This window comes from Trichoplusia ni, chromosome 26, assembly GCF_003590095.1.
Source record: "Trichoplusia ni isolate ovarian cell line Hi5 chromosome 26, tn1, whole genome shotgun sequence".
NCBI classification, from domain to species: Eukaryota; Metazoa; Arthropoda; class Insecta; order Lepidoptera; family Noctuidae; genus Trichoplusia; species Trichoplusia ni.
The window spans coordinates 432,950-450,858 of NC_039503.1; the positions used below are offsets into that span (position 1 = coordinate 432,950).

Below are 17,909 nucleotides of genomic sequence, written 5' to 3' on the forward strand. Positions count from 1 at the left end.
AAAATCCATTCTAAATACATGGAACAAGGTCTTTACCCTGCGGTAAAATATTAACAGTTGAACGTAAACCATTAAATTAGTCACGCTCACAACTTCATACAAAATCAGAATTATTCTAAAGATGTTACATATTACCTTGTGATCATATATTATGACCTACCACAAAGTCCACTACATAAAGTAAGAATGAATAGTCTAACCCAGATTACGATAGATCCAGTTGTTCAACTTATGCCACTGGATAAAGTCCAAGTACATACAAAGTCCAAAAAAAAGTCCACGAATGGGTTTTAGTCAGGAAAAGTCTGACAATCTCTTTCGCTCAAACCAAAGCGTGATTTGATGATTTCCCATCCGAAAAAAGATCACTTTTCGAGGTAATGTGCACTTTCATAGATTTGAAGTTTTCCACTTGGCCCTAAGGCTTTTAGTTTTTACTCACATTGTGTATGAAGATTCCTTAACAAATCATTGTCACCCTATTGATGTTGCTCTCCGAGGTCGCTCATCGTAATTTGGTGTTTCTGTGTCAATTTATATATGTAATAGTACCGTGAGTGTTCCTCAGTCAATGCATTTTGCTGTACTAAGGAATTTAATCCTTGTATCGCAGGGGATTTCACAAACATTCAAATCACATGCACCAAGACACCCAGACTCAGGACAAGCATTCGTGGATCACAATTTTTTGTCCTTCGTGAGGATCGATCTCGCGACACGTGGCGCTCAGTGGGTTTGGCGTGGTGACCTCAACCACTCGGCTATCCGTGCAGTCAAGTGCTTCGTTCTATCGTAATGGACTTCTAAAGTGTGGGTAGATCGTACCCTTTGGACTGCAACGCCCTTAGTTGTGGTATTTACTATTATAATCGGTTCGGAATTTGTTATGCAGGTCAAACATTACGAAGTTATGTTCTGCCCTTGTAGAGGAGTTTTATTAGATTGCCTGGATTCTATTGACCTTAGCCGTTGTTCTAAGGTTAGTAGATGAAGACCCAGTAGGTATTATTGCAAAAACAGATTAAGTTATGCCGACTATGCAAAGACGGATTGCATCATCTTTTTTAGATTGCCTACTTCTATATATTAAACAATGCTTTAAGCTTTGTGTCATCAACGAAACACAAAATGAACGCCGTCAACTAACTGGATAAGTCCATTCGAACAGATGCATAGAATATCGGCAAGGATACTTCAATGGATTTACTAAGTCTACCACCGGACATACGGCCATACGCCTTTCAAAGAGAAAATTCAATTTAAGCTGATTATTTCCGCAAAAATATCATTGTAACTTATGACACAAGGGAGATAGACTGACATAATATGAGCAAATAAGGAAGTTTCGTAAATAGCAGACCAAGAATAACATTTGTAGGAATTTTAACATAAGATGAAATGGTTTGAATACTGTAAAACGCATTATGGATGATGACACGAGATAAAGTGAGGTATTTATGTTTGTTCTGTAACCTTTTCTTAATTATGATTTACATTTTATAATGGCTACTGTAATACCTGTCATCTGTGAATATTTCAACTGTCTTACTACCGCGGTTATTGAAATAAAGACAGGTGAAAGACGGATAGACATCTGAGCTTAAGTAAGTAATCGTTTTAAAACTTATTTTGTAAATATGACGAAAATAGATTTAAAATGAATTGCATTGCGAAGACGAAAAATATGCAAGTTTTTTTAATAACACGACTCGTGCAGTAATTAATTTAATCCTTGGATTGGTGTGTCAAAAATAATCAAATCACATGTACAAAGACACCCAGACTCAGGACAATCAATTCGTTGATCACGAAAAGGTCTGTCCTACACGGGGATCGAACTCACAACACGTCTCGCAGAGTCGGTTTGGCGGTACTACCACTAGGCTAAACGTGCAGTCAAGATTGCTAATCCATCTACAAAAAGCAAAATCAACGAATAGCTATTAAAATTAGATTAAGATGACAAGCAGAAATAGGCCCGCCATCTATAGGCAAAGTCTTTGATAGATGATATTCGATTGACAACCTAATTTGCGACTATACACAGAATAATTGGCATACCAAGGCATCGATTTGTACCTGTCAGGTGCGCCCGGTATGGTCAATTGGACACATCGACAGGTAATTACGGCGAAAGGGTATCAGATTCACAAACGTGATGAAACTAAAGGAATTTTGTAGTAAATAGCAAGAATAAGGTAAGACATGTTTTAGTGATTAATTGATGTGCATTAGTTGCCTAGTTAGGGATGTGAAGCGTGAGATTGGGAGGTAATTTTCTGGGTAGGAGTGCAGATATTTATGAGAATTTTTAGATGGGAATTAATGGTTTCAGATTAGTTGTTTTGTTATTTTGCTTTTCCATTTTTGGAACATCGATTTCTAGGCTTGTTTGTCAAGAAACATTTCTTCGCTGAAAATTTTGTCCCTAGTTTTAATTTGAAGTTTTCAATCCCTTTTCTATTTCAATGCTCCTGGGTCCCTACTCTCGTTCGTTCCCACAAAGTTTCTTTCACTGCAAGGCAATTTTAGTATCCAAGCGATTACTGTCATACAAGCTCATACACACTCTTACTTAGGCATGCAATAGAGATTGAATTTCATAGCTTCAACCGTATGGGATAGACTCGCGTCGTAAATACTAAGTTATGTACGAAATTTGTATTAGTTACGAGTATTTTGTAGCAATGTAACATTACAATCTATAAGATGCCCAGTAGTTGATCATTACCCAACTCTTACCCAATTCACAATTTGTGATAATTATACGCAAGCATTGATGGCGCCCGAACTATTAATAATAAACAATGACATATAAACTTTATGTACTATGCAATAGAGTTCAAAATGTCAACGTAATCAATTTTAATCTTGAGTAAAATGTTAGTGAATGGATATGGGACTATATGCTTGTTGGATAAGTATGTTTAGGCAATTGAATGGAATAATTGGTGAGGAATTTGGGAGAATATCTTCTGAGACCTTTTGCTATTTCTAACTTCCCTATACCGATGGTTAGTGTGATGATGCTGATAAAGCCATGGCCCAAACTGTCCGTTCACTTACAATAGATGATCTTATTCATGAAAATGATGCCATCAACCTTCCTACTTTTTGGACTCAAGTAATTGAATCTGATATTATTGAAAAAGAGAAATTTTGTCATTTACTCTTCCTCTTTCATTAAAATTCTGGAAATTCATTGCATTTAGCGAATGAAGTAACTTATATTCTCGGACTCGATAAGTTTGAGTCGTCTGTTGGTCTAGTGGTTAGTGGCCCTGATGCCCCTGACTGCTATACAGGAGGTTCTGAATTCGATTTCCACCCAGGACAAATTCCAATTTTCAGGGACAATCATTTAGTTATATTTTCGTTAGCTTAATAGAAAACTCATCTCAGGAATACGAATTTAACAAATTTGTGTTCATTATCCATTTATTATGAAGCCTTCAGAAAATGGTTATGACCGCGGGCATACCTACCCGTAGATATTATAGAAGTACTTTTCAAAAAACACCGGCTACAGAAAAGAACGACAAATAACTTATTGACATTTTAAATGTAATTTTGTCTCTCTCTTTCATTCGGTAGTGAATAGAAACAACATGACACCTAAATGCGACATTATGTCCAATTTGTTACAAATCTCCATTCTATATCGTTAGGGAATCTAAAGTTTAACGCGTATATCTCAAAGATGACCATTATAAGTGTAATTATTTTATAATTACAAATCTATGATAATTACGATACTAAAAAGCCCATATCGTTTGACTTCAATAGAAATTCTTTGAATTGTCGCATCTTGCTTGACGACTCGTGCAAAATTATTTGCGGTTACAATGACATTTATGACGACGTAATAGGAGCGATTTTCGTATGATTTGTTTGTGTTTCGAATTTGTAACATATTGCATGTTGCCAAGGTATTAGGATTGCACGATAGTGAATTACTAGGGCTGTCACTATTGGTAAGTATTGTTTTCTTAATTTTAAGATTTTCTGGACTTTACTTTGTTATTGCAATTTACTGTATGATAACTTTTAAGAGTTTGCTTTTCATTTATTTTTATCAAAAGCTGGTTCTTACTCAAAACGAAATTAATAAAATGGAACATAATTCTAAGTAACTAGGTTCAAAAATCGTTAGTTTTGCAAAAATAAACTAATGTGTTTCCTCATAAAATGTAACTATTTATTATTAAAAAAATAAGAAATTTTATTCCTGACAATTGCTTTTTTCCACTAAAATATTTGTAACAAAGATTAAATAAAGCATTACTGTGAAAATTTGGTGACACCCCTGTATGATGTATGGGGGTCTTAAATTACCAGTTTCTTGCAATTTACGAGAAAGTGTAATGTTTGAAGTGATAGCGAAGTGGGGTCAAAATTGTGACCCCAGGACAATGTTATCTCAAACATATGCAAATTGTTAGTGCTTTACTTCTTACTTACTAATTTCGTGGTGGCGTTGCGGTTCTATGAACTGGCTTTCTAAGCTTAATGGCTACAGGTTCAATCTCACTGCAAGTAACCATGAAGCATTTAATCTTATATGACCTGATTTGGTGTAAGACTACTGATAGCCGAAAAAGGAGAAATCTGGAGAGAAATCTGGAGAGTCCTCTTGAGGGGTCAATTTGACTTACCGTATAGCTATAGATAGCCGAGTGGTTAAGGTCACCACGCCAAACAGTAGGACGAGCGTTTGTGTGATAAACGAATGCTTGTCCTGAGTCTGGGTGTCTTTACAATGGCGTGTAGTTTTAAGATAAATGATTAATAAACTCTTTAGAAATGTTGAATAAAGTCAACATAATACAATATTCATTTGTTAATGCCGTATCTATTTGTAATATCTCCCAACACAGGAAAACATCAGTCTATGTTTCTCAAATGGGATACATAAAACTGCATAAAACAGTAAAAACATGTTACAAAACTTAATTCCTTGAAAGGCGGATGTCATATCATGATGTCAAACTAATCTTGTATTAAAACAAGTCGGTTATGTCAAGTTGCGTATACCATTAATCTGATATGTTTATTTCATATGCAATTCAAAAAGTATTCGTTGAAAAAGATGCAATTCCATTTATTTATAAATTGAATTGCAATAAATTGAATTTATTCAATATTTCGAAATGTAAATATAATTTAATTAAATTGATAAATTTATTCCTATTGGATTATAAATAGCAAAATTATTTGTAATAAATAATAAATTGAAAATAATATGCTGACACAATTTATCCGACCGTGACGTTTCTAATGTGAAGATAATTGAAATTAATCGTCAAATTAATAAAAGAGATTTTAATAAATATTTAATGAAGTATTTTTATTTTAGTTAATGTTTAAAAAAATAATTCTATGAAATTAATCTGTAAAAATATTGACTGAGATGTGTTCGCAAATTGTAAAATTAGTTAATGGTGCTATTAAATCTTAGACTACGAATTCAAAAATATTTAGTTTGAGTTAACAATTTAAATTGAATACCTTTTCTATCTATTCGATTATGAAAACATTGTGAAAAATGGCAAAAAAGGCTATGTTTCTGATGTGTCGACGGATTTTCCTATTCAGGGGAAAGACATCTCATAAGGTCGGTTCAGCTCTTAAGTAACAAACGATGAAATTTTCGAGTGATGGACCTCAACTTTTTCAGTAGTTCTATGACTAATTAAACATGAATAAAACACAATAAAACCTCATTTGAAACTAAATAACTAAGGTAAGATTGTTTTAATAAGTAGAAAATACAACCGACTTCAAATTTGAAAAAGCTGAGCCAATTTTGATGAAACGTTATGGAACTGAGTTACAGCTATATCATGTCAAAAATAATCAAAGAAATTTGTTTATCCAATCCGAAGTTTTGAGTTAACAACCATTAAAAAAATTCAAAATCTATTGAGCGTCTCCTTCTTTTTGAAGTCCGGTTGCAAACTTAATTTATTCTTAATATCTCAGTCAACACCATAATATCAGTAAGTTTCTTATGCCCCATTACAAGATCTAATGATGAACATTAATTTACTTTTTCATTACCCATTCACCTATTAAGTTGCCCTAAAAGTTGCCCATTCAATTTAAATCGGTTGAGGACAACCACTGACATTTGGTTGACGGCAAAAAGCAACCCGATATGGAGTAAGCAACCATACCATCACCTAGATTACGGAAATTGCTTTTAAGGCAGATTGATGATGTTAGGATGAAATTTAGACTGGAATCTAGGTAGTTATGTAGCGCCATTGATAGCCTCTTTGACTGGATATAGGTGGTGAATTTGCATGAATTTTTACGCAGGCTTATTTATGGAGAAAATGTTTGCGTGTGTAGAAATCTCTCAAATATGTAACGTGTTTGATAGATTCTTGTCGTGCCATGCATAAAGGTAAACTCTTCTACATCCTTACAAATTTCGTATGACAGGACCAGTTTACATTTACCAGAATTGACTGGGATATTTTATTACACAGACGGTTTTGACATATCAAAACAAAGACTTGTAATTTCAATATTTTTGTATTAAGCGATTTCTAAGATCGTTGACTTTTGTAGAAATGTCACCGGTATAAGAGTTATTTCTCTAACCAGAAGCAAGAAAATAAATTATGCTCGGTGCTAATTATAAATTAAATTCGAATATAAATTTTAATAACAGTATTTTAGTACATAATAATTCAAATTGCACACATACACTTAAATGCACCTGCAAATATAATAACCGTGTATAAATTGAAATTGGAATGCACGTTTTTGTTGAACTTTCAATTCGAGTTAAAAAAAACATGCAATTCAACTTTCAAAAAAAGAACTTGTCATAGATTCGTAATAGTCGGACAATTGACCACTTATCGATATATCCTTTATCGATAAATATCGATGCAGCGACATTGTATAGAATCGATTTTGAATGCATTTTGTGGCGCGAATCGTGAGCAATTACAGCAAGCGAGAGGATATGAAAATATTAGTTTTTTTTTTATTTGTTTTTGGATACATAAATGCTTGCCTATTTTTAATTGATTTATGGATATTTAACAAGTTGTTTGAAACTGTGCGTTTAGCATTTCTTTAAATTCTGCAGTTTTCATATTTGAGACTTTCGTGTAATAGGGATGACGACTGGTTAAAAAAAATCTTTATACTCACATTTTTTGTCTTTATCTAAACAATGAAAAATGACAAAGATAAACTGCTTTAAAGTTTCGGAGACAAGTCGTACTATTCGCAATATTTTTACACGAAAGTGATGTCACGCGTTATCAGATCAATTTATGATTGCAATTAGCCAAACGATAAAGCCTTTTGTTTAACTTGTTTAAAATACCAGATTCTGAAGTGAGAAGAGGCTCTAAATTTCATTTTTGGGGTTCAGTGCCCAAGCAGCGTAGAAAGTAAGCAGTTTGATTGCTCATCAGTTATTTAAATCTATTTGTACAGAACCCTTAATAACTCTATTCCAATACACACTTGACGAGTTTTTTACACTGTAATGCAGGTACATGTGCTTACTCACTAAACACTTAACCTTAATGATACTATATTGTTAAATAAAGTCGATTGTTTAGCACTAGTATTTAAATGATCAATGCTTGTTCTGCCAGCCACAATGAATATTCGTGGGAAACGTTTTTTACTCAAGTCTGTCCTTCTAAACATTGTGATGGCTAATGACTTTATTAATTTGACAGTTTTTAAACTTAGTGTGTTTATATTAAATAAAAAATGATTATTGTTTGGGGAGACATTGTTGTGTTATGTAATTAGTGATGTCTGAGCGAAGGTTGATACCGAAATTTATAAGATCTTAAATTAACTACAAATATATGTAAAACTTACCCTTCTGACTGAGGAAATCATTTTCTAATGTAGTTCTACCTGTAAATCAAAATAATATCATGAATAACATGAAAAAAAAAGTTAGGGATTCAAAATACACATGAGAAAATGCATTATTTATAACATAACGAAAATAAATCGCATATGGAGACATTAATATCGCTCCAAAAGCTTTTTTTTATTCTGTAATTATTTACTTAATTATGCAATTTTAAGTAAAATGTATTATTATGTAAATGTTGTAGAAACCAACTAATCTGCACGTCCTAGCAATTTAAAAAAAAATGTGTTTGCTTTAGCGCGTATTTTGATCAGCTGATGTCAATTTTGCTTCATTCTTTTCCTTTTGAGAGTTATCTAGTTTTAGGGGTTTGTTCCCAAAAGATAATCTTCTTTTTTTAGAATATGGGTTTTTGTTACGATCGACGCTACAGTAAATACATCTCTACTAATATATAAATTACTGGCTTTTCGACCGCGGCTTCGCCCGCGTCGAGGTTGGTTATATCGCGTTTCCAAGAGAACTCTTCAAAAGTCCGGGATAAAAACTATCCTATGTTCTTCCTCAAGGTCAACTCTATCTCTGTACCAAATTTCATTAAAATCAGTTCAGTGGTTTAGACGTGAAAGCGTAATAGACAGACAGACAGACAGAGTTACTTTCGCATTTATAATATTAGTAGGGAAGTAGGGATGAATGTATGTTTGTTTGTTACACTTTCTAACTTCATGAAACTTTGTATACAAGTTCTTGGAGGGATTACAAGGAGCGAAGTACAAAAGTGTTATGCTTTACAGCGATACACAAGCGGGCGGAGTCGCATGCAACCGCTAGTATGCAATAAGAATACCACCTCTGGGTTTACCTTATACATAAACTATTCGTCATATTACTATTTACTTGATGTATAACCTTGCTTTTGAAACCCGGTGTTTAAACCAAAGGGCAATGCATTAACTTTTTATAGATGTAACTCGGAATATTACCTATAGGTTATAGTGAATAGCGCATATAGTACGGAGGTTTACTGACACGGTTTGAAACAAGGTTGTGGGTTCAAATGTGACGTTTCAATGTTATAAGACAAGGGGGATTCGATTTTATTTAATCGAAATTGAATCGAGTTACGGATTTTTGTGTGTAGTTATTCGAAAGCTGTTTTTGGCCCAAAATAACTGTCGCATTTTATGTCAAATGTCCATAGTTAGTCTAATTATCAGAAACTAGCTGTTGCCCGCAACTTCGTCCCCGTGGGTAGAAGATGTAAGTTATGATTAATACCTGCCCTGTTTTTTTCATATTTTCCATTGTATCTTCGCTCCTATGAGTCGCAGCGTGATGGTTTATAGCCTAAAGCCTTCCTCTATGAATGGTCTATTCAACACAAAAATAATTTTTCAATTTGGACCAGTAGTTCCTGAGATTAGCGCGTTCAAACAAAGAAACTCTTCTGCTTTATATATTAAGTATAGAGTATAGATATAGATTAGTATAGATATAGATTGAATGACTTGACTAAAAACCGCAATAGGTTTAATGTAACAAAAATAGTTTTAAAACCCGTCGTTAGCACTCTTTTTCGTTTTGTTTATGAAGAAGTTGCTACATAAAAGTATTCTTAGCGAACCTTCATGGTTCTAAGAGGACGGGCTCTAAAATCCTTAGTTTTTGTTTTATGAACTAGCTGTTGCCAGCAGCTCTACCCGTTTGAAATCGAAAATTATCTCAAGGGAAAAAAAAATCGGGAGAAAACTGTCCTATGTGTTAATCCAGGTTATAAATTTTCGGTCTACCAAATTATGTCTAAATATGTTCTGTGGTTTTTGCGTAATAGAGTATTAAACATCCATCCATATTCCTTATTCACAAACTTTGGCGTTTTTAATATACCTACATAAGTTAAGACGTTACAAAAACATTGAATATAGAGCTCTCGAAAAATACCTCTTTCCCCTCTATTTTCGATCAAACTAAACAAGTTAACTTTAACCAAGTATTTTTAACATGCCGAAGTTAAACTCGAAAATAACTTACAGTATTCTATTAAAATAAACATCTCGTATAGTTAGTGTTACTTACTGTTGATATGTCAAAGTCGTGAGCCGAACAGTAACGAAGGCTAACCGTTGACGATAACCGCATAACTATAGCTTAACTGTTGGTTTAAATTGTGTGATATTTATGTGAATATTTGTCGGTTGATGGGAATATTGACTGTGGTTAAGTAGACTGAATTGTTGTTCTGACGTAATACATTTTGAATGGACGGATAGCCGAATGGTTAAGGTCACCGCGCTTAACCCACTGAGATCGACGTGTCGCGAGTTCGATCGATCGATCCACGAATGCCAGTCCCGCGACACAAGGATTAACATCCTCACTGAGGGGTTTTTTTAGAAAAGAAAAAGAAAATCGCCAATTTTCAAACAAATCAATCAAATCAAAGCTGACAAAAAACATATTATAAATGAATTACACCCAAACACAGAACAAACGATCGGGCTCATCACCCAAAAATTTATCCTGGATGAGGATCGAACCCACGACCTCGGGTCGACCACTAGACTTTCAGGCGAGCCATACGTCATTAAACGCTATTAAATGATGCAACGGTTTATTCACGCGTATTTACCGGTATCGCCCGACTAGTTTCGGACCCAACCGGAGTCCTTAATCATGAACTGTCGCGGCGGGATCTCGAGTTAAACGTTACTTGTCTATAAGAGAAGGCTAAGATAAAAATGTAAGACCAAATAACCAGCATCATACACACACAAAATTATCAAAATTGTCGAGCATTAGCGTAAAACAGACAATTGTGCGTCGTGGGATAATTGTGAAACAAAGATAGAATAATGAGGAAACATGGAATATTATACATTCGCAACACACGATGGTCGACCTCACCACGTGTTAATTTGTTATATATATGTTAGGTTTTACGAATTTTAGGGACTAGTACATAGTACCAATGTTTAAAGTACTTTTTTTAACATACATATTATAGACTAGCTGTTGCCCGCGACTTCGTTCCCGTGGGTAGAAGATATAAGTTATGATTTATACCTGCCCTGTTTTTTCACATTTTCCATTGTACCTATTTTCGCTCCTATTAGTCGCAGCGTGATGGTTTATAGCCTAAAGCCTTCCTCGATTAATGGTCTATTCAAAACAAAAATAATTTTTCAATTTGGACCAATAGTTCCTGAGATTAGCGCGTTCAAACAAACAAACAAACAAACTCTTCAGCTTTATATATAAGTATAGATAAATGACACCCAGACTCATGCCTCATCACACAAACATTTTTCTTTATGTAAAAGTTTGTTTCTATGTAAAAAGATATGCGCGATTGCATCTCTGAGTAAATTGAATAGTTTGCTTACGAATAGTTAAATTGTGAGATGCGTTTAGGGATTCGAAGGCACAGGGAATAAACGGGATCATATTACTGAGGGACCGCTGTCTGTCAGTCTATCACCAGCCTGGATCTCGTGAACCGAATTTAGTCTGCTGAAATTTTCATAGACAGTGTTATTTGTTGTACGCACGCACGCTTTTCTATGGTTATATCAGTTTTAGCTGTATCAAAACATAATCCTATTTTATATAATGTCGTAATTCATCTTTCAATATTTTACTGCAAAGGTATCTCATATCAACCCTTGAAGCAAAAATACAGTACACAGTAAAATATTTAACGTTTTCTCATAACTTAATGTTAACTTGATGAGAAAACGTGACACTTGAAAATGGTATTTCTCTAATTGATGTCAAAAGTACAAATAGTTTAATTACAATCTCACGATGTTAATAACATTTGTACTCTATATGGTAAATAACATAATTTAGATGTAGGGATGGTAGGAAACAAGATAATATTAAAATAAAGTAAAACCCCGACATCAAAAACTTTTATCTCCCTCAACTTTTGAATGGCTCGGACTATTTTTATCAAACTTGTCTAAGAACATTTGTTTTTTTGCATAATTCACCTATTATACATATACAAAAAACTAATTTGAAATCGCCCAATCCGTTCAGGAGCTATGATGCCACAAAAAGATTGGCAGACAGACACGTCAAACTTATAACGTGCATCATTTTCCCAACTATGTTGGGGTCGGCTTCCAGTCTAACCGTATTCAGCCAAATACCAGTGTTTTACAAGCAATGACTTGAAGAAGCTTTCAACTGATTACTGTCTTACTGATTTCTAATTAAAACTTCTTCTGTTCTGCTCAAGCCCTTTAACTAAAGACCTGTGTATGAGGACAATCCAAGTTTTTTACTATGTTTCATCTCTATATTTTAATAGGAACTTATTAGTAATACATTTTCGTAAGTAAGTCAGTATACACGACTAAACTATTATTAGTGTCTTGAAAAGCTCTACATTCAAAATCTAGCTTGAGTAAATTAAAATTGGACAACTATCCTCTATATCATACTAAAAATCTCAATCGAGACAACCCTCGACAGCAGTACAGAGCAGCAGTAGTCTGCCTGCAGTTAATTGAGTTACTAAACCAGGGGATCTACCACAAACTCTTAAAGTAATATCATAATTGTGTGAGCGGGACAACGCAATACACGCTCTAGATCGCCATCTCTTTTCCCCGCAATAATATTACTTGACGTGACGTGGTTTTAACTTAAGACATTAATTATTATTTAATACTTATTTATTACATAATTATGATATAATAATAAAACTGTCAGCAGTGGGTAGATGATATACAGGATGTATTAAGATCTAATAATGATTAAGAGATTAAAGAAAATTGTATGATTAAGGTTATATTTGTTTGCGTAGTCTAAAGACGTTTATTTTATGTATTATTCCCTACTAATATTATAAACTCAAAAGTTTTAGATGAAAGCAGTTTTAGATCGGATTGAGACGAAACTTGGTACACAGACACTCGTAACTTAAGACAGAATTAACACATAGGATAGTTTTTATCCCGATTTTATGTTCCCATGGGATCATTTTCGATTTGAAGCGGGTTTGAACGCACGCAACTGTAAATGCAATTGAATATTGGTATATTTTAGGGTTAACCGATACAAGTCGGTAAATGTATGAATATGATCATTAGAATTTAGTTAAATTTCAAGATTTATCGAGTGAATGTTGGTAAAAGTAGGAATTAAAGGTTGATCAAACAACGGTTCTGATTTTTACCATGAAGGTTCTAATTTGATTTTTAATTATGTAGACATTTTTGGGAGTGCTATAGTAGTTTTGACCATAATAGTCCACACACATAAGTCCCTAAGTCTTAAAAATTTTGCATATCATTTAAGTAAAAAACAGATGAATGGTAAGTTAAAAGTATTTTTTTTTAATTTAATTTATTTGATAAACGCAGGATTATAAATATATACATTCTTAACATAAATAGGAAGAGTTATTTAGTAAAAACATTTCCTTATGCTTGTAACAGTCTATAGAATTACCAAATCGCATTTCAATAGTCTATTGTAAATATTGACCATAACTGTATAAAAACTAGGTTTATGTTTATCATTGAATTTTATTAAAACACGATTATTATTGTTATTACAATCATTTATTTTTAACGTGTACATATATTGTTTTTGAGTTGGAAAATATTAAAAAAATGTTTAATATTTATTCTGCCTGTTTTTGTTTTTTGTTAATGCATCCAAATTGTGAAAACAGAACCCCACTGAGACACAGCTGTCTGTGTGTTTGTTACCAGAGTGGTTTATGAACCGTGATATCTAGACAGCAACTATTAATAACAAACTCTAACTCCTATTGAGGTTTATCAAAAATTATTCTGATCATAAGTTTGATAACTTGAACTCAAAAAAATATTAGACACCTAACCGATTTTCCTTTCTTTAGCCTATTTGTACGAAACCGGTCAAGTTCACACTTGACCGGTTTTTACTTTTTGCTGAAAATGCTCAAACATAAGCGGAAATGTTTATTTTGACAATCATAGCTTTTTACATTTTCTAATACTTATCGAGTGTGAACACTAAATTAATTAAAGCTATACAAAATATATTTTTATAACAAGTCAAATCTTCTGAAGAAGCTAAATAACACCGCAATAGATTATATTTTTTGCAAGTACATATCTAAATAAATTCTTTACAAAGACAGGTAGATGATAAAAACATTCTTAAAAGTCTGTTCATACCCGACTTCGTCAAGAGGGATTAAACTTGAAGATCCGTCTTATTTATCAATGTTCAAGTGGCCAGGGCCCCAATTGTGCTACTTAAAATGGCCGATGAATGTATGAAATTTGGTTTAAAATGAAAATTTTCGTTTTATCTTAAGCATTTTTCTACACAATAATTGGAAATTGAATATGGGACGCTAAACTCAAGGTCACTACAATTAAGTTTCAATTATTGTGTTGGCAAAATGCTTACGGGGATAGGAATAATTTCAAATATAATTCAATTGCCATTCATTCATTGGCGCCAATTCTTCTACTTACAATGACGATGAATGAATGAAAGAAAATTGGCTCGTTTCGGATTATTCTAAGCATTTTTAGAACACAATAATTGGAAATTCTGTACGGGGTGGAACACTCACGGTTAATACAATTAATTTCCAATAATTGTATTAGCAAAATGTCCAAAAGAATAGGAATAATTTGAAATTTAATTCAGCGAACATTGTGAATAACAGAATCGGGGCCCAGAAAACGGGGATAGCAGAGTGGTGTGTTTTATGCGCTTGCGCACGTTATGTTTGTTGCAGGATCGATCTCTGCATGGGACAAACATTTGTGTGCAGTTACTAGTTGCGGTTTGATGTCTGGGGATTTATATCTTTAGATTTATTCTTGTGTAAGTTAATGGTGTATTTGTGTAACTCGCAATATCGTGTGCCAAATGCTTGTCCTATGCGGGGATCGAACCCGCGACACGTCGCGCACAGTGGGTTTGGTTTGGTGACCTCAACCACTCGGCTATCTGTACGTTCGTGCGATCTGTACATTATCCTGAACGACTTTCACAGTTTTACTACTTCATTGTTTTATAGGATGTTTGCGTTTCCGAAAGAAAATAATGTGCTATGTCTTGTGTGTACCAATAGGTATGAAATAAGGTTGTAAGGGAATTTAAAAAACTATTCAAATTAAACGTAAAACTGACTGACTTACATATCGACTTAGGATCTCAATTATAACTATTATAAGGACCAGAAACTTTTCTTCGGTCCTGTTTTCATGACACTGAGAAATACTAAGAAGAATTTTTTTATCGACCATTAAAACGTGAAAAATAAGTTAGAAAATTGTCTGGTCTAGTTTCTTTGCGTTATACTTCAGAAGCAAAATATGTTCAATGATTTGCTACGATTTAAATACGATTATAATTATTATGCTAATTAATAAATAACTTTCTTGCCCCAGTCCCAGTTAACATTAATATTGAATAAATAATCACGATTATGATGTCTACATGTGTGGAGGGGAAATTTCGTTTGGCCTTTTATTTTTAATTTTCTTATAGATTTTAACTGAACAGGATTTTCTATTTTATAATCATTATTACAGTGCCTATGCAATATTTATAAGTTCGGTTCATAACCTAAAATATCGTATGAAATGTATCAATTAGCAACGAAATTCCTTGCGAATAGCCAACAAAATCTTCTCCACAGTATTACGAAAACTTAAGAACACAAATCTGGCATATAACATTTCATTAATACTTGCTAGATTATTAAGAGAATACTCATAACCGTTAAAAGTCACAGACTTAACATTACTCAAACATAAAACTCGAAAAGTGCAGTCTAAAAGTTATTTCTTATTAAATAACCCTGATTCGTGACGTCACACTCTGCTGTTATAACTAAGAGACGTCAAATCCTTACTAATATTATAAATGCGAAAGTAACTCTGTCTGTCTGTTACGCTTTCACGTGTAAACTACTGAACTGATTTTAATGAAATTTGGTACAGAGATAGAGTTGACTTTGAGAAAGAACATAAGATAGGTTTTTATACCAGATTTTTTGAAGTTCTCTTGGAAACGCGATATAACCGACCTCGACGCGGGTGAAGCCGCGGGCGAAAAGCTAGTGTATTATACTAATCAACTAGCATTATATTCAAATGATTTGGCTTCCAAGCAATTATGCAAATAATTTAATGCCTGCAGAAGTTCGGTAGCGGTACATGTATTCATTACGTATTGTAAAAATTTTATGTTTGTATTTTAGTATAGGATATTCATTTAATATGTGTTTTGTTAAATACTTAGGTATATAAGGTTTTTAAGTTTGATTTGCATCTGTTAAGTCTATTCGAAAATGGTTTCGCGAATGTTGTGTGCGTTCGTTTTCTAAATGTTCAAAATATTTGTTTTGGAATACGTTTTGTTTTTGTTTAAATATAGATTAAGTCGTGTTTAAAATGCAAAAAATAAAATCATTTTTCGAAATTAAAAAGCTTAATTTTCCAATATTTTAAATTACAATTACAATATCATTTATTAATTTAAATTTAGAATCGATTCAAAACTCATTCAACATCAGCTGTTGCAAACGAAACGAAAACCAAACTTTTAGGCAAACACAACAAAAAAAAAACAAAATTAAAAAAAAACCGCAAACTTAAAAACTAAAAAATAAAAAAAAGCAGAACTAACTTTTATAAAGCCTCTTTGCTTAACACTTCACTGCACAGCACTACACAAACGGACGTGTGCACTGACTCTACGTTTACGAGCGACTGAATGTTAAAACTTCATCCTAAGGCTTTTATACATGGTGTGAACTGATCTGAATTCTATTTGAGTTGAGTAACCAAGGATGCGCGTGGTGGGGTAGTTTCCGGGTTTTTTACGGTAAGGGTAAACGGTTGATGGTTAGGTTTAGAAATTGATGGGCTTTGATGGTGAAAGATTTTTTTGTGAGAGTGTTGGTAATAAATGTATTCTTTTATAAACTTTATTAAGTGATATTGTGGTTTGTCAATATATCTGTCTCTTTTCCTATCGCGGGTTTGTTGTAAAGAGAGTTTTGATTTTGAAATAAACAATTTTACATCTTCTTTTTGTTTTTTTTTTACTATTTAATTTATGAAAGATATTTGTTAACGAATGCAGATCGTTGAAAAAATATTGATTCCTTTTTTTTTTTTTATTAGAGCTTCAATTTTTTATATCGCTTTTATGAAAATCATAGTTTTCATCTTTATTTCCGAATTATATTATTTAATAGTGTATGCCTACACTCTTTAGGTAAGGTTAAGAATGTGATGGGTGGCATTTGTACTTGAGTTAAACTTGAACTGCGCTTCGAGTTAAAATAACACGACAGAACAATTATTTTAAACGATTAAATAACTTGGAATGTTGCTTTTAATTGTTTCTAGCTAATAGTACCTAGTAAAGGTATGGAATCGGATGGGTCATTGCTTTTCAAAAGTTCTTGTTAAATAAATACTCCGTTTGCTTGTATATAAAAAGTGTTTTTGAAGTCCTTACCGAAAGTCGAGTAAAAGGAGAAGCTGGTGGCTAAGCTAAAATCGCATAAGTGAAACGATCACAGGTTAAGCTATGCTTGACGCGGTTGGTCCGTAGATGGGTGACCATATTTGTCATAACGAGTTCCTCCGTGTTTCGGAAGGCACGTTAAATTGTTGGTCCCGGCTGTTATTCCTACATCTTTGACAGTCGTTACAGGTAGTCAGAAGCTTGAAAAGTCTGATAACCAGTCTAACCAAGGGGTACCATGTTTCCCAGGTAACTGGGTTGAGGAGGTCAGATAGGAAGTCGCTCCTTGTAAAACACTGGTTCTTAGCTGAAACTGGTTGGACTGGTAGCCGACCCCAACATAGTTGGGAAAAGGGTAACCCAATGAAAATGACTCAAAGTCGAGTAAAAGTAGCCCATGTGTTAAGTCATGGTGTCTGCTACCTCCATAACAAATTTCATCAAAATTTGTCAAGTTGTTTTTGATTTTGAGTCTGAATCTGAATGAAAATGTATGACTAATTATTACTGTGTAAAGTTATAAATAAATGACTCCTAGTTAATT

The 17,909-nt window shown here is 33.4% G+C and overlaps 1 protein-coding gene across 1 annotated transcript in view; it reads right to left on the bottom strand.

Moving 5' to 3' along the window:
• LOC113505535 (pro-resilin-like) overlaps positions 1–16,994 on the bottom strand; it is a 46,573-nt gene extending 29,579 nt beyond the window's left edge. The window contains exons 1-2 of the mRNA XM_026888301.1: positions 16,517–16,994; positions 7,861–7,899 (exon numbers count right to left, since the gene is read on the bottom strand). Coding sequence (XP_026744102.1) covers positions 7,861–7,881 — 21 coding nt within the window. The 5' untranslated portion in view covers positions 7,882–7,899; positions 16,517–16,994. The remainder of the gene's footprint in view (positions 1–7,860; positions 7,900–16,516) is intronic.
• Between the last annotated feature and the right edge of the window lie 915 nt (positions 16,995–17,909).